Below are 23,924 nucleotides of genomic sequence, written 5' to 3' on the forward strand. Positions count from 1 at the left end.
GATTTTAGGATCCTGCAGCAAACCCAATGAGACTTTCAAGATTTATTACGCCAGGAAAGCTTACAATGTCACATCAGCTGCCCATGCTTACCACTCATGCCGCTGTCTACTAGCAGCCATTTGAGTTTTCATGTTAACAGCAGCCAGTTGTACAGTTCCCTAGACTAGCTGTGCCATTTTCCAACTTAAGGGGGAGGGGGGGAGGGGAGGAGTGACACACAATGTTACAAGGAGTCCATTACTTATTCTCAGATGGCAGGTAAAGGTGTGAAGGAGTTACAAAGTGCTCGGAGCACAATACAGTGATTGTCCCTCATGGTTGTCAGACTCATTCAATTGAAACCTGGATGACGAGTACACCTGTTCCCAAGCTCCCATGCAGTACAGCCCACTGTCACATAAAAAAGCCCAAAAGTGGATATAGCATGATACAACTACTCAGCCAAATGGAGGCCCAGAAAGAGGCCCCTTTCAAACTCTGACAGGTGCTGATAATGCTGTCTCACATGAGGAAGTGGCATCTCCATGTTCTTCATAGAGATCATTATGTCTCAACCTGCTCACACCCTTCTATATCATACCAGGAATGGTAACAACATTAAACGTGTACAACACTATTGCATCATGGTGGCCGTTCTATCTATCAGAGGGAACTGTAACTCTAATTATTTATGTACCCATCAATAGTGAGTACATGAACAAAGTTACATTGACATCCAACCATGTCTTCTGGGTACTTTAATTCGTTTGTTATTTTTATTTTTATTTACACATCAAGTTCTGTAGGACCAAATTGAGGAGCAAATCTCCAAGCTCATGGAACATGTCAGTACATGAAATGACAACGTAAAAGTAATAACAGATAAAAATAAATGTTCATGAACCCAAAAAAGACAGTCCATAAGTTTAAGTAAATACAATCAACAATACAACAACAATCGGCTTAATTTTTCAAGGAACTCTTTGACAGAATAGGAGTGACCCATGAGAAAACTCTTCAGTTTTGATTTGAAAGCGCGTGAATTACTGCTAAGATTTTTGAATTCAAGTGGTAGCTTATTGAAAATAGATGCACCAGTATACTGTGCACCATTTTGCACAAGAGTTAAGGAAGTCCAATCCAAATGCAGGTTTGACTTCTGCCAAGTATTAACTGAATGAAAGTTGCTTATTCTTGGGAATAAGCTAATATTGTTAACAAGAAATGACAGAAAGGAATATATATACTGAGAGGCCAATGTCAAAATACCCAGACTCACGAACAGGGGTCGACAAGAGGTTGTGAACTTCTTCCTTCTAGATGAATGTAGATCACTCTCGCATGGAATCCCTTCCCCTGGAGTTGAGGAGGTGCCTGATATCTATGCTCCAGACATTTTACATATCCAAGCTGTACTCCCTTGTCTTATCATCTCTTGATTCTCATAGTGGAAGTCATCATAGTCCCAGTGGAGTTCCATTCAGCTCCAACAATCTGTGCCTTATGCTCCAAGATAGTTTCTTCTAGTCCCACCACCAGCATCACTTATTTTGAGGCTCACTTCTTCGAAGTACAGAGTGTTCCATTCACTCTCAGGGATAAGCTACAGTTGAAACTACGGTGCATCCAGAAGGAAGGCATTCTCACCACAGTCATTAACTCCTATGAGTCATATGGAAAAGCCACATGGGTCACTTCAAATTTCCAGTGACCTTAAGGCTACACTTAACGCACAGCCTGTCACTAATGCCTGCCCAATTCCAAAAGTAGATGACATAATGGCACCACTCGCAGGTGGCAGTATTTTTGCCAAGATTGATTTGTGGGATGCTTAGCTTCAGCACCCAATGGATGAGGCATCACAGAGAATTCTAGTCATTAACACACTGTTTGGACTATTCCAATACAACAGCTTCTTTTTGCCATTGCCAGTTCTCCAATTACTTTTCAGTTGTACTTGGAACAGCTGACATGGGAAGTACCTGGCACAGCAAAGTAACTTTATGACATTCTAATCACTGGCAAAAGCTCCTAGGAGCTGGTGGTCAACATTGATGACCTTTTTATTGTTCTTCAACAAGTCAGTCTTAAGTGTCGCAGATTAATGTCATTTTATTGTCCCTCAGGTGGCCTCTCTTGGTCACATTCCAGTGCTTCTCAGAATATGACCTATACCACTGTATGTTCAAGCCTTACAGCAACTTTCAACCTCAAAGGACTTTGTGTAACTATGATCTGTGCTTGGGCAATTTAACAATTATCACAACATGCTGGGGTCATAGCAGAACTGCTCCATTGGTTGTTATACAGAAATGTGAAGTGGAATTGGACACCCACCTGTGATAAAGCCTTCTGAGATGTCAAGCAAGTCCTGCTCCAGCTAACAAGCCTATGACCTAAGAGCCATCAAAACCACTAATTGCAGTAGTTGATGTTACTGATTACAGTTTGAACACAGTGTTATCACATGCAGTATATATGTGGAACATCTAATTGCATTCATATTCAAAACTCTCACACATGCTCAATATAATTCCAGTCAAACAGTAAACAAGGCCCTGGCTACCCTGTTCACAACCCACGAATTCCACAGCATGTGTGTCCAATGTTTCACATTCTTGACAAACCATAAACCTCTTTCACTACTATTTGTGGCAGACTCCAATATTGTGACCAAATTGGTGCATCACCTTCAGCTATGGGCATTGTTTTTGTCTAGCTGCTCATATGACATCAGACACTGCTCGACAGCTCAACATGCCAATGTTGAGATTATCTCCAGGTTACTTCATCTGGTGCAATGAGGAGGGCTCCCAGATTGGAAACAGTTGGATTATCTGGAAGTCCTAGCATTCTGGCAGAGGTGTGATGAGTTCTCCTCCCATGAATGGAGTACTCTTGTTGCAAGGAGGAAAGGGACATACATTGAGATCATATCTGCCCTTTGCCACTGCATCCTGTCCCATACATCTGGGTCACTGGGGAATAGTGCCCATGTAGAGGCTGGGCATCAAAATGTGTATTGGCAAGGGATCAGTGCCAATATTGCCAACTTGGTGGCACATGCGAGACATGTCAAAGCAAGCAGGAGCAGATATTTCCCTTGGCTTCAGTGCTCTGGTTGTGACTCCCTTTAGACTCTAAAGGCCCCTCTTTGGTTATTCATGGTTTATCTGTTTGGTCCAGGAACCAGATTCCCCTATGTTTATTGGATGTCTTCAATGTCCTCAGCAGAGATAGTGTAGCTCCTTGCATGGTTCTTCTTCATAGAAAGTCTCCCTGAAATCATTGTTACTGACAAGGGGCTCTGCTCTCATGTTTCAAATTTACTGTTTTTGTTCTTCCAGAGACCTCACACTAGTGAACATAGCACTTTTTATCCAGCATCTAATGGATTAGTGGAACATTTTGTTCACACATTCGAGTCATAGTTAACAAAGTTGAACTGCCATAATGATTTTGATGAAACGCTTACTCTGTTTTTCGCATCTTACTGATCCAAGCCTTAGGACAGCATCAGTCTCGCCAAAAAGCCCCATGGATGACAGCATTAGTCCAAACTCTACATCCTCCATCCTCTGAGAAATTTGTCTCTCCATCTGCAGTCCCAAAGTCACCATTATTCCATTGGAGATGACGACTGGCAGTTGGTTCCTCAAAAAATCATCGCCAATGGGCCTCTATAGTTGTCATACATTTACTAGAACAGGCTAAGGTGAAAGTACAAACAACTACACAATGGCTTCATTTGTCACCAGTATGTCAACCAGGTGAGCTCATAGAAAACAGCAATGTCTCCTAGCAGTGGATTGTCTTGATCCTTTGTTCCAGAGTTGGACATCCCTGCTCCTGGGACCTTGTACAACACAGCACAACTGCAGCAGCCAAAGGGTCCATATCCTTTGGCTTCTGGTAAGAACAATCTATCCACAGTCCAGACACCAACTTCAATAGACATCGATCTCAGCCAACAGGGTTCACCAGTTCCATAGGTGGGCAATGGAGTCTCCAGGTTCCTTAGATACTGACATGTGTCGTACCCTCTCATCCTTCCAAGACAGAGGGAGGGGACTGTGTGCCCAACAGACCAGTAACCGTTCTCACACCAGTGGTGTATCAGCGGCTTCACCTCAAAGAGATTACATCAGCAGATGACAGAGCTTGAATCAAGCATGCTGCCTAGGGCAGCAGATGGCAGTGAATGCACCACCAGAAGTTGTTGGCCTGTAGACCTATTTGCCTCTGAGAGCCACATTTTCACAAATAATTCCTTTAGTATCTTGACATAACTTGGGTATTTAGGACGTGCAAAGCTGCTCTGAGGCATCTTGCATTGAGTTCAGGACCAGGAATCGACTGTACCCACAGTTTTTGAATCAGAGTCAATCAGAACCTTCATTACAGACAACAATCTGCTGCACTAGCCACTGTCGACTGAAAGAGCTGCCAGTATCTGCCTTCACCATCACCAGCACTTTATGTCCGTGTTGGTGACGACTAGGAACTTTGTCCAGGCATCGCACTTCACTATGTTATTTTGTTCTACTTCCAAGTGAATATTTAATCTTGACTGTTTCATCATTATGACTTATGACATTCAGCACAAACAAACTGCTAATCATGAACTTTCCGAAACCATTGTAGTGATAAATTTTTCTCCTACGAAGGTGAATTTTCATTTATGTACTTGCAAATAAAACTATTCTACATTGTTTACCTGTGCTGTGTTCTCATTGTGCCTCAACCGGCGCAAGGCTTAACACTATAGAATATTTCTAAGAAATCTACTATCAAGTCATGAATTACTAAGCAAATGTAAACCAGTAATAGCATGATAAAAATCGAAAGGTGACTGGTTACATTCATTTATGAAAACCTTGAAAAAATAAATAAATAAATATCATGAGGGTAATGTAAAACTTTTTCTTTTTGAGCATTTTATTTTGTACAGTGATGGTACTTACCTGAATGTTGACCAACTGGTTCAGATCAGCACCAGCCTGTAGCAGAGTTTCCACTGTGTCCCAGTGGCCCCTGCTAGCTGCATACTGCAGTGGTGTCCAGTGTAGGAGACCATCCTCCTCTGCCAGAGCTGCCTTTATCTTCTGGCACAAGAGTAGCAGCAGTGATGATTCGACTCCTTGGGCAGCTGCGAGGTGAAGTGCATTGCGCCCCCAAATGTCCCTCTCTTCCAGTCCCACACCTGCCTGCAGCAACGTTCTCACTCTTCTCTCATCACCATCTAGCAACAAACTTAGCAGGTGTCGTCCTCGACTCGCCATGCGGTCAAACACCTCCACAAAAAACTCCAAGTTCCTCCCCGACTGAGCGGTACTGTACACTGCTGCACAGGCCTTTTGGCTGGCATCTGAGAAACACCACTTTGCGAGGAAATATTCGGCAAACGTCCTATGCTCGAACAACAGTTTCTCGCCGGTCACCTGATGCACTATTCCAGCTTTTACAATACTGTCACCCCCAGATGACTGTATAAGTGACTGAAGGATTTCTTTGTTTCGCACCAGAAGTAATCCTGCTAAACGCTTGAGCTTGGCCTCGTGGCACCTCCATAACGTTTTCACTTCCTTCCTCTTTCCAGGGTCAGACAACTTGTCCCCAAAGTTTTCTACATACAGTTTTCCAAACTTGTAGTGGAAAAAGACTTCACAAAAGGCCACAGTGTCATGTGACTCTGTTCCGACCTCCATCAGGTCCCTGTACATTTCGGCATACAGTGGGATTCTCAGTAGATCCTTGAGTGGTGTCGCTAAGCTGTCGAATCTCCATCTGAGTGCTCTAGGTCGAAACCTGTCAAGGTATGTTTGGAGTTGGCTATCACTGAAAGCGGGGAGCAAGTGCGCCAGTGATCCCAGATGATTTTCCAACAACCTTGCAGCAGCCGGCCGCGTCGTCACCACCAGTTTGCCTCGGTTGGGTGATACAAGCTTCAGAGCTTGAAAAAACACCTCTGCATAGTCTGGACACACTTCCTCGAAGTTATCCACCAGACACACCACGTTTTTGTACTTCTGAAGACAGTGCTGGAGCAAGTTGAACTCCAGCTCAGCCAGTTCCCCTTCATTGAACATTACACTCTGCAGGAAAAGTTCCCTGACTTCCTCAGCACTCATATGCTTCTCAAACTTTTCGTAGCATTCTCTCAGATCTATCTGTACAACCCAGCTGCTTGGGTTATTCTGTTTCACTTCTGTAGCTAGATGTAGCAGCATTGTTGACTTGCCAATCCCAGGTCTGCCTTCGACAATTATCTTGTTATTGAAAGCATCCAGTGCTTCCAAGAGCTGTACTGTCTGCTCTCTGACATAGTGTCGGATCCTATCACTTCCAGCAAGGAAGTACTGTACATTCCACCCACGTTCAGTGTGCTTTACTGCAAACATATGTAGCCCTTTGTATTTTCTGCATATCCTTTCAAGGCCGATAATATCAATAATTTCAGTTTTAGCCAAAATGGGCATTGACATGTGCAAAGCAAGGTATTTCTCCAATTCCCCAAAGGTGCACACTTTGTAATTCTTCATAAGGTAGCCTAGTTTCTCTAAAAGTATCCGACAGGTACTATTATCTGCAATACATACATCTCTCACAGCCAGGGATGAGAAGAATTCGTCCTTCACGTACTGTTGTGTAACCAACTGCCTTGGCACATAGTTTTCTGATAGGGGCTCGAATGTTTGGCCCAGCTTCACACAGCCTGAGTTCCTTGTGAGTGCGATCAAGCAGGATAACCTGTGTTTCAGCAGGTTCTGGAGCTCTGCTGTACTGGACACAAGCTCGCCTAGCTGACATTTACGCTTTGCCCCATTGAGCCTGATTTTTGTAAGCAGGAGATCGCCCCAGCTCTCATCGCTGACGTCACCACACCAGAATGAGTCCCGGAGAGATGCCTCTTCTCTCATTGACACAACAATCAGACGACGGCCATCTTCTAGGTGCACTCTCATCTTGTTACGCAAGTTAAGGGATTGTCTTCTTTCCTCTTGATCATCGTCTACGAGAACCTAGATCACATGGACATAAAAATCATTAGAATTAATACAGCGAGTGTACTAAATAATATCATCACCATAGTAAGACCACTTCAAGCTCGGTACTAGTAAGTAAACACACTAACATTTTCTTTTGGTTTCCTCCTGTATTGCAACACCCCAGGAAGTGCAACTCACTAGTGATGCTGGGCTGAGCTTTTGCTGTGATTAACTTTATGGACCTACAACAATGGAAAATTGATGGTACTCGTTCAGATGATGCCACAACCTAATATCTAGCCAGACCAAGGACTACTACTTTCGGTATCGTGACAGCACTCAGTGACCACTGCAAACTTTGTATGTCGGTCTTTATATAGATGTATGTGGGACCTCAGCTGTTCAGTACAGAATGTTGAATCAAAACACCTTTCAAACGTCTACATCTCCAATTGTTATTTTACTGAGCAACCAGTTTTGGCGATTGGCCTATATTACGCCATCTTCAGACCCTCTGACTGACGTGTAGGAAGATTCCCATCACAAACGAAGGGAAACTGTGTCTTAAATCTACAACTACCAGTCATTTAATGTTGGTCCCTATTTTGAATGGACCAGAGTTTGAAATCTTCCTACACATTGATCAGAAGGTCTGAAAGTGACGTAACATGCCGCCGAAACTGTTTGTTCAAATAAAACCAAAATTGGAAACTTAGACAGCTAAAAGATATTTTGATTCGATGTTGTATGGGCACAGGCTGTCAATAATGGAAACTTTCACACTTTCCTCCTCTGACGTGGAATCTTATATGTGGACAACACCATGGGAAATATGCAATCCCGGAATGGCTTCTGTGCCATTTCTCTGGCGCGTTGCGTATCCGGCGCTATCGATAACGCCGGACGGAAACAGAAATACAAGTCGCTGTCGATAGTGCCGGATACGCAACGCTCCAGAGAAATGGCGCAGCTTCTTCCACTTGATGCACAGCAGTAACGTGTTAGGCAACAATGGTAATTGAGTGGCCCATATGGTGTATTGCATCTACATCTTCAATGCTGCATTCTAACTGAGCAAATGTTGAGCACGTCCTTACAGCTGCTTACAGACTAAGGATCATCACAAGAACAAGGAATTGTTGGTAGACCTCGCACATTTCACCTGTCAGAGGTGGACAAGTGTGTGCTATGACAGAAGGAATATGACCCTGAAAGAAGTGTGTGAAGAAATGGAATTGATGAAGACATCAAACGCTCCTGTGTGGCCGATTCTGGATACGCGATTTCCTTGCCAATATCACTAACACAGCGTTTTCAAGTCCTCAGGCCACTAGAGCGCCATGTCAACAGTCTTGACAATGGACACAAGGATCGCCGTCCACAAAGAGTGTTCAATTCATGGATGAGAAGACATTGACGTACTGTGAGGCAATGGATTACCACAATGACAGGTCACCCATGCTATTGAAAAATGTCATCCTTGTAGAAATACGACAGATGTGCCCAAAATGAGATTTTCACTCTGCAGTGGAGTGTGCGCTGATATGAAACTTCCTGGCAGATTAAAACTGTGTGCCGGACCGAGACTCGAACTGCTGTGAAGACGGGGCGTGAGTCGTGCTTGGGTAGCTCAGTTGGTAGAGCACTTGCCCGTGAAAGGCAAAGGTCCCGAGTTCCAGTCTCGGTCCAGCACACAGTTTTAATCTGCCAGGAAGTTTCACGACATATGCATGAAGGGGTACCACTCCATCTTCTATGTGTCATATGACGGTAACACAAATGTTTGATGGACAATGGACTGTTAATAAGGTCTCGTAAAATGGCCTCCCGGTTCACCTGATCAAGAATACCCTACTTTCCTGGCCGTGGAAACACTCAGAAGTATTAGTTCGTTTCAGACTCATGAACAACATGCAAAGATTACAGAGGAGTACGTGACAAAATCTGAAGTCGGCTACAAGTTCGCTAGAGTTCATGAACCTTTGATAAAGACAGCTGAAGGACGTCTAAGACTGAGTGACAACCCTGTTGAGCATTTCCTTTGGTATTAACAGAAAGGCTAACTAACAAAGAACAGAATAGCCTGTACTTAAAAAAGTATTTCTTTCTGAACATATGTTTGTTGAAATTTTTTGCTGGATTTGACGTGTACAGTCCCATTTAAGAACATGGGACATCTCGTTTTTTTCTTAAATCTGTATGTGAGTTTACGTGGAAAAACATTATTAGGGGGAAGACACCTCTCGCACCCTTAGAGGTCGGAGCGCTGAGAAGGAGCGCTATCTAAAAATAATCGAATACGAACTACATTGCTGTCGTTTAGTAGGAAAAGTACGAGACTATGCACTGTAAGACAAGAAAAAAGAAAGAACGCATTACAAACGAATTATCCGAACGGTGCGGTAGATGTGATGTACATGAATAATCTAGTGTCGTGTCCTGACATCGGTAGGAGAGGGAGAAAGGTCAGTCTGCGCTCCCGAGCGGTACAGAGCAGAAGGCAGATCAATAATTCACAGAGAAGGCATTTTATTGTTTTATTCTATCTGAGCCAACACTGGTACAGGCATTTACTAGAAATGCAAGCGGTGAGACTTGGTAGGGAACTCGTTGTCGAGACTATTTGACAAACAGGGTTTTAAAATAGTTGTTTATTCCAAACGGGACTAACTAATACACCGGAGGCTAGTTCTAGGGTTAGAAAAAGCATGAATAATACTGTTACAACAGAAGCCAGTGCAGAAGTCCCAGTAGTGGATGCTAACCACAGCAGCAAACACTAGCAGCATCTTAAGAAAACTTAGTTGCAAAACAAAACATACTGAATGTGACACTGTTCACTGAAGCACTCCAAGAGAGAGAGAGAGAGAGAGAGAGAGAGAGAGAGAGAGAGAGAGCAGACTTACGTGGAGACGGACGCGGATTCGGCGCCCAGATCGTCTGACTGAGAACACCGCCAAAATACGGAATCTAGGGGTTTTAAAGAGTCGCGTGGGGGAAGTGTTTTTCCCACTTAAAGCCACCCAGCGAATCACGCAGGTCTCTTGCAGGCGCCTGCCAATCACTGTTTGGTTAGGTCCTCTCTACTGCTCCTGAGGCGGAGATGTTAATGCAGTTGCACTAAGTGCGTATTTGGTATTAACACTGTTCAGCTGAAAACTAAACGTAACTGCTCTGCCGAATAATGCTTGCAACATTATTGTTAAATGTCATTTAGCCCCGCTCTCTTTCTACCCCCGTGAGCCTACTGACGTTGCTGTTCTCAGGGCTGGTATCAAGCATGGGTTTATACGCTAGTATGTGCCTGTTGGTTACAAAGTTCTACGGTGGCAACCTACCACCGCATCTAGACGGCATACGAAGTTACATGTTAATTTCTTGAAGAGTAACTAGCGCCCTGGGACCACATCTGGGGGTGTCTGCATTTTCGCAAGGCTCTCCCCTTACAGTTTACTTCATGTAACAACATCTCTCCTAGTTACGTCTGCCCCCAGCATCCTCTCTTCTTCCACGCGTTGGAGAGCCTGTCCGCACAGCTTCAAGATAACACTACAGTAGCAAGGAATAATCAATATACAGGGTGTTACAAAAAGGTACGGCCAAACTTTCAGGAAACATTCCTCACACACAAATATAGAAAAGATGTTATTTGGACATTTGTCCGGAAACGCTTAATTTCCATGTTAGAGCTCATTTTAGTTTCGTCAGTATGTACTGTACTTCCTCGATCAAGTTGTAAATTTTCAAAATCAACATGTGTGGGCTGACGAGAATCTGCACGCAATCGTGCAATCACGCCATCAACACAGATTTTCTGTGAACGTTTGGGCAGGCATTGTTGGTGATGTCTTGATTGGGCCCCATGTTCCTCCACCTACACTCTATTGTGCAAGTTATCATGATTTCATATGGGATACTCTACCTTTGCTGCTAGAACATGTGCCTTTACAAGTACGACACAACATGTGGTTCATGCACAATGGAGCTCCTGCACATTTCAGTCAAAGTGTTCGTACGCTTCTCAACAACAGATTCGGTGACCGATGGATTCGTAGAGCATGCAAGCATATAATCGATTAGATACAATAGTTGGATGTGCACCTCAGGGATATCGTTCCTACTTCTGCCCAATGGGCGTGTCACATCGTCGAAATCCCGAGCTGGTTGGAGGGCTCTGCACATAATGCTCCAAACGTTCTCAATTGGAGAGAGATCCGGCGATCTTCTACATCTACATCTACATGCATACGCCGCAAGCCACCTGACGGTGTGTGGCGAAGGGTACCCTGAGTACCTCTATCGGGTATCCCTTCTATTCCAGTCTCGTATTCTTCGTGGAAAGAAGGATTGTCGGTATCCCTCTGTGTGGGCTCTAATCTCTCTGATTTTATCCTCATGGTCTCTTCGCGAGATATACGTAGGAGGGAGCAATATACTGCTTGATTCTTCGGTGAAGGTATGTTCTCGAAATTTTAACAAAAGCCCGTACCGAGCTACTGAGCGTCTCTCCTGCAGAGTCTTCCATTGGAGCCTATGCATCATCTCCGTAATGCTTTCGCGATTACTAAATGATCCTGTAATGAAGCACGCTGCTCTCCGTTGGATCTTCTCTCTCTCTTCTATCAACCCTATCTGGTACGGATCCCTCACTGCTGAGCAGTATTCAAGCAGTGGGCGAACAAGTGTACTGTAACCTACTTCCTTTGTTTTCGGATTGCATTTCCTTAGGATTCTCCCAATGAATCTCAGTCTGGCATCTGCTTTACCGACGATCAACTTTATATGATCATTCCATTTTAAATCACTCGTAATGCCTACTCCCAGATAGTTTATGGAATTAACTGCTGCCAGTTGCTGACCAGCTATTTTGTAGCTAAATGATAAGGGATCTATGTTTCTATGTATCCGCAGCACATTACACTTGTCTACATTAAGATTCAATTGCCATTTCCTGCACCATGCGTCAATTCGCTGCAGATCCTCCTGCATTTCAGTACAATTTTCTATTGTTACAACCTCTCGATACACCACAGCATCAACCGCAAAAAGCCTCAGTGAACTTCCGATGTCATCCACCAGGTCATTTATGTATATTGTGAACAGCAATGGTCCTTTGACACACCCCTGCGGCACACCTGAAATCACTCTTACTTCGGAAGACTTCTCTCCATTGCGAATGACATGCTGCGTTCTGTTGTCTAGGAACTCTTCAATCCAATCACACAATTGGTCTGATAGTCCATATGCTCTTACTTTGTTCATTAAACGTCTGTGGGGAACTGTATCGAACGCCTTGCGGAAGTCGAGAAACACGGCGTCTACCTGTGAACCCGTGTATATGGCCCTCTGAGTCTCGTGGAGGAATAGCGGGAGCTGGGTTTCACACGACCGTCTTTTTCGAAACCCTTGCTGATTCCTACAGACTAGATTTCTAGTCTCCAGAAAAGTCATTATACTCGAACATAATATTTATTTATTTATTTATTTATGCATTTATTTTACCTGGCAAGATTAGGGCCTTCAGGCCCTCTCTTACACCTAACCAGGCATACTCAGATTGAACGAGTTACAGTTTCTACAGAACATTAAGGACACATAATGTATTATGCAGTATTGATGTTAAAGAAAAAAAATAGAGGTAACAGTAGTACAATGATAACTATAACAATAAAAAATAATTATAACAATATTAATGATAATGATAATAATAATAATAATAATAATAATAATAATAATAATAATGACTATGTACATGAAAGTAAACATATTTTTCTTTTATGAATGTCAGTCCTATTGTTAGTTGGGAATTTTCTCGTTATGTTCTTGCAGCTTGTGAGTTATTCTCATCAATCAGAGACGTAAGACGATAGAATGAGGTAAAAGAGATATATAAGAGGTAGATAGGTTAGAGGAAGAGAAATAGAATGGGAAAATTCGAAGCTGTGATGGAGAGGAGAAAGGAAGAGATGAGAGGGGCACAACAATGGTGGCTATACCGTCCCTAATATGTAAGTTTTGAGTTCCCTCTTGAATGTTGAGTAGTTCTGGATAAGACGCAGATCACAGGGGAGCGCGTTCCATAGTCGTATGGCTGAGATGGAGAATGACACGGAGAAAGATTTTGTGTTATGTAAAGGTACAGCCAAGATGCTAGACGTATCCGATCTGGTATTGCGATTGTGGAATGATGATAGGTGTTTAATGTGAGAAGATAAGTATTGGGGGCACCAGTGGCTAAGAAATCGATGAAGTAAGCACATCGTGTGGAGATCGCGTGCCTTATGTGGGCGTATCCAACCTAGCTGGGAGTATGAAGGACTGGTATGATCATACAACCGAATATTTCACACGTATCTAACGCAAGCATTCATCACTAGCTCGAGGCATCTAGAATTTTCACTATTTGTGCCGTGTTGAACTACATCACAGTAGTAAAGATTAGGCAAGACTAGTGTTTGGACTAATTTTGTTTAACATGGGTTGGGAATATTTTTCTAAATTTTTGAATTGCATGTAGGGAGGAGAGCGATTTCCAGCAAGCTGTGACTGTTTGTTCTTCCTAGTTTAGGTGTTCATCCAAGATTATTCCAAGGTCTTTTACTGTTTTTTTTGTATGGTAGTTGGGTACCATTGAGGAGTATTTGAGGGACTGTTTCGCGAAAGTACTGGCTGATTAATTTGGGATGAGATATAAGTATGACCTGGGATTTCTTGGGGTTTAGTTTCAGACGTAGGTTCTGTGCCCATCGAGAAACAGAGCAAAGATCTGCGTTCATACTAGCTACTGCGTCAGCAATGTTTTTGGGGCTTGCGCTTATGTACAGTTGGATGTCGTCGGCATAGAGATGGTAGTTGCAGGAGTGAATCACTGAAGAAATATCATTAATGTACAGTGAGAAGAGTAGTGGACCAAGGACGGAGCCTTGGGGAACTCCAAAGCGCACTTTTTTCCATGATGTCTTTTCCGACCCACAAATGACTTGTTGACTTCTGTTTTTGAGGTAGCTGTCGAACCAGTGTATTGCGCTGTTTGAGAAATTCAGCTGTTTCAATTTAATTAGTAATATATCGAAGTCAACTGTGTCAAAAACCTTGCTTAAGTCAAGCAGTGTTAGGATAGTAGCTTCACGTCTGTCCATAGCATGTTTAATGTCATCAGTTACTTTGATTAATGCAGTTGCTGTACTATGGTGCTTTCGAAAGCCTGACTGATATTCGTCATGGATGTTATGAGTTTTGAGGTAATCCGTCAGCTGTTCATGGACGATGTATTCTAGGGCTTTAGATATTGCAGGTAGTATGCTGATCGGCCTGTAGTCACCAGGCGACTTAGGGTTGTCAGTCTTGGGTATAGGTTGAATTAAACTTTGCTTCCACTCAGTAGGATATGTACTACTGACAAGAGACAGGTTGAAGATGTCTGTGATAACTGGAATAATAGTGTCTACGACGTTCTTAATCATGCCAATGCTCACTCCATCATTTCCTACTGCCTCGGAAGAGATTCTCATAATTGCCTTGTGTACTGTGCCGGTAGTGACATGTTTTACGAAAAACTTGTCTCTCGAGAGATTGATATCTTGGGACTGGTAATTTGTCGGTGCGTGGCAATTTACAGCTGTTGAGAAGAAATCGTTTAATTCTTCTGCAGACGCTTGATAAACAGCGTCGGATCTTCGCTTTCCTATACCGAAACTGCGCAGCTTTTTCCACAGTGCAGCAGGTTTTGATATGCCACATACAACAGAGCGGGCATGTCTGATTTTGGAATTCCTCACGCTTTGCTTGGTTCTGTTTTGGAGTTTCCTACAAGCTTCGTACACCTCGGGAGTTGGGTTACGCTTGAAGGCCCTATGTGCAGCATCACGTTTATTCATTGACTGGCGTAATGCAGTGGTGAGCCACGGAGCGGGAGCTCTCTTTTCCTTTGACAGTGCGTTGAGAAGCATGTTTATCATACAGTGCAATAATTTTGCGACATAATTGCCGAATTTTTCCGTCTAAAGTAGGTTCATTGCTTGTATCATGCCAAGGGATGTCTGAGCAATCCTTTTGAAGAGCGTCATGGTTAACATTTTTTAAGTTTCTGTAGGTTACCAGGTGAGATTTTTCTTTGGTAGTATGCATTGAGTATTTTAAGAATATCACGTCATGTGCAGAGAGTCCCGGAGCGGATGTCTGATTGGCGCGGATTATTTTATCTGGTCGCTATTATATCTATGAGTGTGTGGCTGTGTGGCATGTGATGAGTTGGGTCCAGCGGTGTTAACCTCGTATCATTGGAGTGGAACAGTCGCCTTAATTTTTCGGCAGAGGGAGATTTTAGCTGTAAGTCGATGTTTGTGTCGCCCATAATGATTATGTGTTCATACTGTGGCACGATTGAGGACAGGGCAGACTGAAAGGAGGACATGGCACCAACGTTTGGAGGTTTATAGATTACTCCAATTAGCAGTTTCTGATTTGATGTATTTATTTCGAAAAACAAGAACTCTGCTTCTCCTTCGCCCTTTGTATCCGATGTGCATAGTACAGTAGGTGTCAGATCAGAGCGAACATAGGCACCCACACCACCCCCGCGTCGCGTTTCGCGATCTGCCCTCAGGAGAGAGTAACCAGTGATTCGGATAGCGTCGGAAGAAATGTTTGGTTTCAACCAAGTTTCAGAGACGAGGATAATATGGAACAGCGATTGGCAGAACAGGTCACAGAACTCATCGAAGTGAGCCGTTAGCGACTGCGCGTTCGCGTGGGCCACAAAGAGCCCGCCGCCGGAACCGGTCCGTCCCATTGTGGCCGCCTGTAGGACCGAGCGCGCTCCCTTTACCTGCTGGCCGGAAGAGGGACAAAAGCTGGGTTTCGCGGGGGAAGACATATTTACAGGTGTGTCCAAGGTCGTGACTGACTCAAGCGTCTGTGGATTAAAGGTGAAACACAGGCTGGAAGTATCGGAGAAGGGAGCGAAAAGAAAGATGGAAAGTGGCAGTAGTGGTTACGAAAAAGATAATAGTAATAGTAGTAGTAGTGGTAGTGGCGAGGATGAAAATAACAGATATAGAAAGGCGGTTGTAAGGAGATTCCTGTTAATGGAGAATGTTAATTCCCATTTAACTGACAATATTAATATACATGAGCACTTATGATAGGGAAATAAAGAAACAGTATCTATGTGAAACAATTGACTGATTTTAAATAGAGTACTTATAGAAATAACAGAGCAATATTTAAGCTAAAAAAATGAAATGAAAGAATAAAAATTAACTTATATTAGACAGATTATAATATGAGACTTTGTGTCTGACGTGATTTCGCTCAGTCTTTCAGTTCGAACATGTTCGTCACCGTTTTCCTCCCTCCTTCCGTCTTGACTACGATCCTGCCATCCTGGGCCCATGCATTTTGAAGGCCGAACTGTGTGATCGCAGCGTTCAAAACTTTTAGTCTTTCGCGCGTCAGATCTTCCCTCAGCGTAACCCCACTCTTGGCGAGTTTTCTTTTCTGAGCAAACACTTCAGCTCTTTTCCGGTAAGACACAAATGTAATTATTACGGGCCTGGGTTTCATGGCGCCTGGTATCCTGCGCCCAACACGGTGGCTTCTGTCAATGTCGGCCACGTCGATCTGCACGCCAAGTTTCTCACGCACGAGGCTAATGGCCAGGTCGTCGGTGTTTTCGCGATCGTTTACAGCTACTCCGAACAAGCGCAAGCTGTTCCTTCGCTGATACTGCTCAATTTCGTCGGTGGCAGCAGACAGTTTAGCCTCTAGGTCGGCGGCTTTTTTCTCTTGTGCGGCCAGGGACTTTCTAAGAGACTGGATTTCGGTGCTGTTGCGCCCGACAGACTCTTGTAGTTTGTCCATGACCGCGGCCGTCACGGAGTCCGTGATGGATTGGACGATTACGTCTAGCGTGTCTTGCTGTGCAGCGCCGCACTCACCTGGGACCGGACGAGCTCCCCGATGTCGGGAAGCGGGGCCTCACCTGCCGCCGGAGACGGGCGCCCGCGCTGCCTGCGCCCCTGTAGCCTCGCCTGCTGCCGCTTACTCGTGCTCTTCCCATTTTTCACTCACTTATCACTTATCACTTGTGGTAATCAATGGAGGACAATACACCACGGCAAGTAACACTTGTTTAGTCGGATGCACACGTTGTGGACTGCCGCACTTCTCTGTAACACCTTCAATGAGCGGAAAAACTCGCGAGCCGAAGAAACGCGCATCACTCAGTGGCCGCCATCTTTGCGTGTGTTCCAAAATTCTACAACTGATCGACGTTAGAGATATATACCCCGCCGGCGAAACATTGCACTTGACAGTTCGCTTTTTGTCTAGTTAGGTTGGCTATACTGTAATAGCGATGTTGCAACAGCAGCTTCTATACACACATCAGACAATACAGTTTTCCGTCCCGTCTCGTAAATGCAAGCGATTGAGCAATTACAATGTATATAAAAACTCGTTTTTAGTTGTACTACAATGACAGGAAGTAAACAACCGTATAATAATGCATGTAAAAGCATAACAATGCGCACCCTTCCGATAACGGAGCAAAGAAATACAAAAAACAAGCATCTGACGACTGGTACTTTAAAATCAATAATGTACGTAGTTTACAAAATAAATAATAACCGAGATTGAAATAAATAACCAATATTAGAATTTTTCACTCACCAATTTACAGCGATAATGGCGCAATTCCATCCAGCTCGCCATCGTCACTGTTGTCCGATTCATCGCTAAAACCGTCTTCATCGTCGTCATCGGCAAGACAAATCATTAATTGTTCATGGCCACTGATAATACCTTCTATTGTCTGTGCTGCTCGTATAAGCTTCTCGACGTGCTCTACTTTTTTTCTCCATGAGGCTGCATCCACAGTCACAAGAGCTTCTCGCAACAGCTTTTCCACCTCTGTTATTGTAAAGGACTTGTTGTTGTTCCTTACATACATTTTTACGTCACTCCATACTAACTCAATAGGGTTGAAATGGCAGTGATATGGTGGCTGCCTTATTACAGTATGACCCTGCTCCTTGCCAATTTCGTCTACTACATATGTAGGTGTCGTAGGCTTATTTTCTTTAACAAGAGAATACAACAGAACCTTTGTCATACCCATATCCGCTGCAATATTTCGAGCCTGTAACCACTGCACCATAACTTCTTTCCGATCATTTGTAGTTGGGGCTTTGTTCTGTATCACCAAATGATATGGAGCATTGTCCATTACAATTGTTGTAGGGACAGGAAATTGTTTTAAAAGGTTCCTGAACCACTCAACAAATCGTGCGTGATCCATATCTTCATGGTAATCACCAGTCTTTTTTGATCTAAAAACTAAAAGTGCGTCAGGGACAAAACCACTGGAGGAGCCTGCATGGACCACAATTAATCTAGCTCCTCTTCCCGTCGGCTGATGACCGCTACTGCTGGGTGTGTTATCCGTCCAACATTTACTGACAGCTTCCCCGGCATTAACCCACGTTTCGTCTAGCCAAATTATGGAATGAATGTCTCTGCGCACAATTTTGTGCAAGAAAATGCTACGAGCGGTAACAATATGTGCCCTCTCTAACAGTACTTTGCGTCCGTGTAGCGTTTTGTAACGGAAACCCATATTTTTTAGCACAATTTTTAGTGATGTTTTACCACCCCTGAAGAGTTCACTTTCTTTTAAAGAGATTAATAACATAGCTACAGTCGAATACTCTTTTCTGCTGTAATAAGCATAAACATGCCTACGAACTGCATCAGTCTGGAAAGAATCTAAATCTGTGATAGGACTACGCCGCTTTTTCTTCTTTCTCGGGGTTGATAAAAATGTATTATTTGATCCGGACAGCTCGGAATCATTACGGCTCACTTCAGTATCTTCCAAGTTTTGTAGTAATACACCCTTACTTACTACTGTTCTTGCACTAATACAAAGAGTTTTCGACGTACGTTCCACCACTTTGCTTTGTCGGCAGGAATTGATGGCTGTCCATGAATGCTTACGTAGTTTTTCTCCTGCTCGTAAAACTCACGAGTTCTGCGTAGCAACTCCAGTGCCTGGCTGTTTAGCGGCACCCCTCGACGCAAAGGATTGTCACTAGGTGAACGAAGTCTTTTCAGTGGCATTTTCCAAGTACGTAAACTCACAACATAACAAAAGTCACAACGATCTAGCACACAGTACAACGAAAACACGCGGTAAACAACACACAACTCACGTTGTATACACATTCACTAAACAAAGCCGGCAACGCGGGAACTTTGACGTCACAGCACGTGAGTAACAGCAGTGCTCACTGCGCTGTGATTGGCTGGCGCCCCACGCTGAACGCCTAGCGCCTATCGTTCTTCACTTGTAACTCTGTTACGCTGCCAACTTCATACGCAAACATCAAGTGCAATGTTTCAGCGGCCCGGGTATAGGTCTATAGTTATGCACATCTGTTCGACATCCCTTCTTGAAAACGGGGATGACCTGTGCCCTTTTCCAATCCTTTGGAACGCTACGCTCTTCTAGTGACCTACGGTACACCGCTGCAAGAAGGGGGGCAAGTTCCTTCGCGTACTCTGTGTAAAATCGAACTGATATCCCATCAGGTCCAGCGGCCTTTTCCCTTTTGAGCGATTTTAATTGTTTACCTATCCCTCTGTCGTCTATTTCGATATCTACCATTTTGTCATCTGTGCGACAATCTAGAGAAGGAACTACAGTCCAGTCTTCCTCTGTGAAACAGCTTTGGAAAAAGGTATTTAGTATTTCGGCCTTTAGTCTGTCATCCTCTGTTTCACTACCATTTTGGTCACAGAGTGTTGGACATTTTGTTTTGATCCACCTACCTCTTTGACATAAGACCAAAATTTCTTAGGATTTTTCAGCCAAGTCAGTACATAGAGCTTTACTTTCGAATTCATTGAACGCCTCTCGCATAGCCCTCCTCACACTACATTCCGCTTCGCGTAATTTATGTTTGTCTGCAGGGCTTTGGCTATGTTTATTTTTGCTGTGAAGTTCCCTTTGCTTCAGCAGCAGTTTTCTAACTCGGTTGTTGTACCACGCTGGCTCTTTTCCATCTCTTACGATCTTGCTTGGCACATACTCATCTAACGCATATTGTACGATGGTTTTGAACTTTGGCCACTGATCCTCAACACTATCTGTCCTTGAGACAAAACTTATGTGTTGAGCCATCAGGTACTCTGTAATCCGCTTATGGTCACTTTTGCTAATTAAAAAATCTTCCTACCTTTTTTAATATTTCTATTTACGGCTGAAATCGTCGATGCAGTAACCGCTTTATGATCGCTGATTCCCTGTTCTGCATTTACTGTTTCAAATAGTTCGGGTCTGTTTGTCACCAGAATGTCTAACATATTATCGCCACGAGTCGGTTCTCTGTTTAACTGCTCAAGGTAGTTTTCAGATAAAGCACTTAAAAAAATTTCACTGGATTCTTTGTCCCTGCCACCCGTTATGAACGTTTGAGTCTCCCAGTCTATATCCGGCAAATTAAAATCTCCACCCAGAACTACAAGGTGGGAAAGGTGGGGTTTGGCAAGCACGAAGACAACCAGTAGATACTTTCGCCATGGGCAAGCAGGCAGGCAGACATTATCTTGCTGAAATGTAAACCCAGGATAGCATGCCATGAAGCGCACCAAAACGGGGCATAGACCATCGTCGACGTACAGACGTGCTGTCATGGTGCCACGAATGTCAACCAAAGGGGTCCTGCTTCGAAAAGCAACGGCACTCCCAATCATCACTCCTGGTTGTTAGGCCATATGGCAAGCGACAGTGAGGCTGGTATTCCACCGCTGTCTGGGGTGTCTCAAGATATGTCTTTGGCCTGGAATCTCATTCACTGGAGTAGAACTGTCTTGACTGATGAGTCCCATTTGGAATTGAGCCCCAGTGACCAGTCAAGACGTGTCTGCTGACGCCCCAGACAGCAGTGGGATACCAACCTGATTGTCACCCACCATACGGCCTAAAAACCAGGAGTGACAGTCTTGGGTGCCATTTCTTTTCGTAGCAGGACCCATTTGGTTGACATCTGTGGCACCCTTACAGCACATGGTACGTCCACGATATTCTACTCCCGGTTTTGTTGCTCTTCATGATAACCTAACCTGGGCTTACATTTCAGCAGGAAAATGTCCACCTGTACACACACACACACACACACACACACACACACACACACACAGAGTGTCTACTGCTTTTCTTCGAGGTTGCCAAACCCTACCTTGGCTAGTAGGGTTGCTGGATCCCTCCCTATTCGAGAACGTTTGGAGCATTATGGCCAGGGCCCCAACTCGGCATTCTATCTAACGTGTAAAATGGATACAAATTTGCATGATATCCTTCAGGACACGCAGCAACTCTATAAAGCAATGCCAAGCCGAATAACTGCTTGCGTAAGGATCAGAGGTGGTGCAATATATCATTTAATTGCTCAATTTTTGAAGATATTTCTCTCGAAAATATCATCGAGATTTTCTGAAACTTATCATTTGATTATCTGTTCATGTATATCACATCTACCGAATTCTGTCCCATTTGGATAATTCCTTCTTCAGATAATTCCTTTATTTGTCTTAGAGTGTGTTTGTAGGCGATTTCAGAGTATACAGGATGCCACATATACCGTATAGGGCTGCCATCTGTGGCAACACCCGTGATGTTAATTCTTGTGGTCATTGACTTGAGTTTGGATGATACATTCTGGTACGTCACTCGATCGTAGTGACTGGTGAGTGGTGATGTACCAGTTTCTTCGTAACTCATGACATGTTGTCAGTGGGTGGAAGCATGATGGCCAAGACAATACTCGAGCTCCCCCTATATCAAGGTATCAAGGTTGTTGGAATGCAATGGGCAACATGTGATTATGTTTGATCTTATTGAGAGATCAGAGACCTTAGAAATATGGTACAGCCACCGCCAGATATGTAACGCCTAGTGTTCAAATTATTGGCTATGCAAAGCAGAGGTGATCTTTTTGTGTATCAAATGACATCCCACACAGGCACGCCGTATGTTGGACATGTATAGCAATGACAGATGGTATCTGACAATCTTTCTTCTCTTTGGAGCCTCCACACAAGGATATATTCACTTTATTGGTGTATACAGGACTGGGATTCATCTGGAAAGACGGCACGGTGCCTCTCCTGTGTCAAGTGTTGTTGTTGGTCACACCACTATTGACACAGCTCTCTCTACTGCTATGTCGAGAGAAGATGGAACAATTATTGCCGTGTGTGGTGCTCCAGATGTCTTCACTCTGCCCAATTGCTCACTGGAGAACAGCAAATGCCCATGGCGACGCTCCACCAGTTCTTTTGAGCAATGTGTTAGTGTCCAATCCACAGTCTTCCACACTCACTACTCTGACTGATGGTGGTCTTGATGATACTTAACACTAGGGGTGTGTATGATGGCAGGAAGGGGTTGATCTGTATGAAGTACCTGTGTATGGCTGGGAGCAATTGCAATCATCTTTCCCCCACATATTATTACCTACATAAAAAATAAAAAAATAAAAAAACTATTCTTGGAGCTAGGACACAGAGTCCTCCTCTGTTGACTCAGTGGTCAGTGCAGCTAACTGCCATGTGGAAGACATGGGCTTGATTACCGGTATAGCCAGGGATCTTTCCTTGATGAGAGAAATGGAATTATGTGCAATGTGTGTTGGAGGTCACAGAGTGCTTTCATTCTGAAACACTGAACGAATAGATTATGGTCTGTGTAATTTACACACTGTGAATTACACTGCCTCAAAACTTGCAGTGCGCCAAAAGTCATGGGCTAGCGATATGCACACGCAAAAATGGCGGTAGTATCAAATGTACAGTTCGGCTTTAGAAGTCGTTTAACAACTGAAAATGCTGCATTCTCTTTTCTCTGTGAGGTACTGGATGGGCTAAACAAAGAGTTTCGAACGCTTGGGGTATTCTTTGATTTAACTAAGGCATTTGACTGTGTTGATCTCACAATATTGCTCCAGAAGTTGGACCATTATGGAATACGGGGAGTAGCTCACAATTGGTTCACCTCTTACTTTAGTAACAGGCATCAAAAGGTCATTATTCATAATGTTGATAACGGCTGTGATGTGGGGTCTGAGTGGGGTACTGTCAAGTGGGGGGGGGGGGGGGTGCCCCAGAGATCAATGTTGGGGCCGCTCCTATTTCTTATTTATATATATGACATGCCCTCTAGTATTATGGGTAACTAAAATATTTCTGTATGCTGGTGACACTAGCTTGGTAGTAAAGGATGTTGTGTACAACATTGACTCGGTTTCAAATAGTGCAGTACATGACCTCAGTTCATGGTTTGTGAAAAATAAAGTAAATTAAATCACAATAAGTCTCAGTTTTTACAGTTTTTAACACACAATACAACAAAACCTGACGTTTTAATCTCACAGAACATGCATGTGATTGGTGAAACTGAGCAGTTCAAATTCCTAGGTGTTCAGATAGATAGTAAGCTGTCGTGGAAAGCCCCCGTTCAGGATCTTTTTCAAAGACTTAATACTGCCATTTTCACTATTCGAACGGTATCAAAAGTGAGTCATACTTCGACACGTAAATTAGTCTACTTTGCTTATTTTCATTCACTTATGTCGTATGGTATTATGTTTTGGGGTAACTCTTCCCATTCTAGAAAGATATTTTTGGCTCAGAAACGGGCGGTTCGGGCAATGAGTGGTGTGAGTTCACGAACCTCTTGTCGACCTCTGTTCACGAGTCTGGGTATTTTGACATTGGCCTCTCAATATGTATTTTCCTTATTGTCGTTTCTTGTTACCAGTATTAATTTGCCAGAATAAGCAGCTTTCGCTCGGTTAATACTCGGCAGAAATGAAACCAGCATTTGGATCGGACTTCCTTAACCCTTATGCAAGGAGGTGTACAGTATGCTGCTGCACTAATTTTCAATAAGCTGC

At 43.7% G+C, this 23,924-nt stretch overlaps 1 protein-coding gene across 3 annotated transcripts in view; it reads right to left on the reverse strand.

Moving 5' to 3' along the window:
- Nucleotides 1-23,924, reverse strand: part of LOC126291993 (uncharacterized) — a 177,248-nt gene that overhangs the window by 38,396 nt on the left and 114,928 nt on the right. For all 3 annotated transcript variants that reach the window (XM_049985766.1, XM_049985767.1, XM_049985765.1), the window contains exon 4: nt 4,945-7,002. In XM_049985766.1, coding sequence (XP_049841723.1) covers nt 4,945-7,002 — 2,058 coding nt within the window. The remainder of the gene's footprint in view (nt 1-4,944; nt 7,003-23,924) is intronic.

The sequence above is a fragment of the Schistocerca gregaria genome, chromosome 9 (assembly GCF_023897955.1).
Source record: "Schistocerca gregaria isolate iqSchGreg1 chromosome 9, iqSchGreg1.2, whole genome shotgun sequence".
Taxonomy (NCBI): Eukaryota; Metazoa; Arthropoda; class Insecta; order Orthoptera; family Acrididae; genus Schistocerca; species Schistocerca gregaria.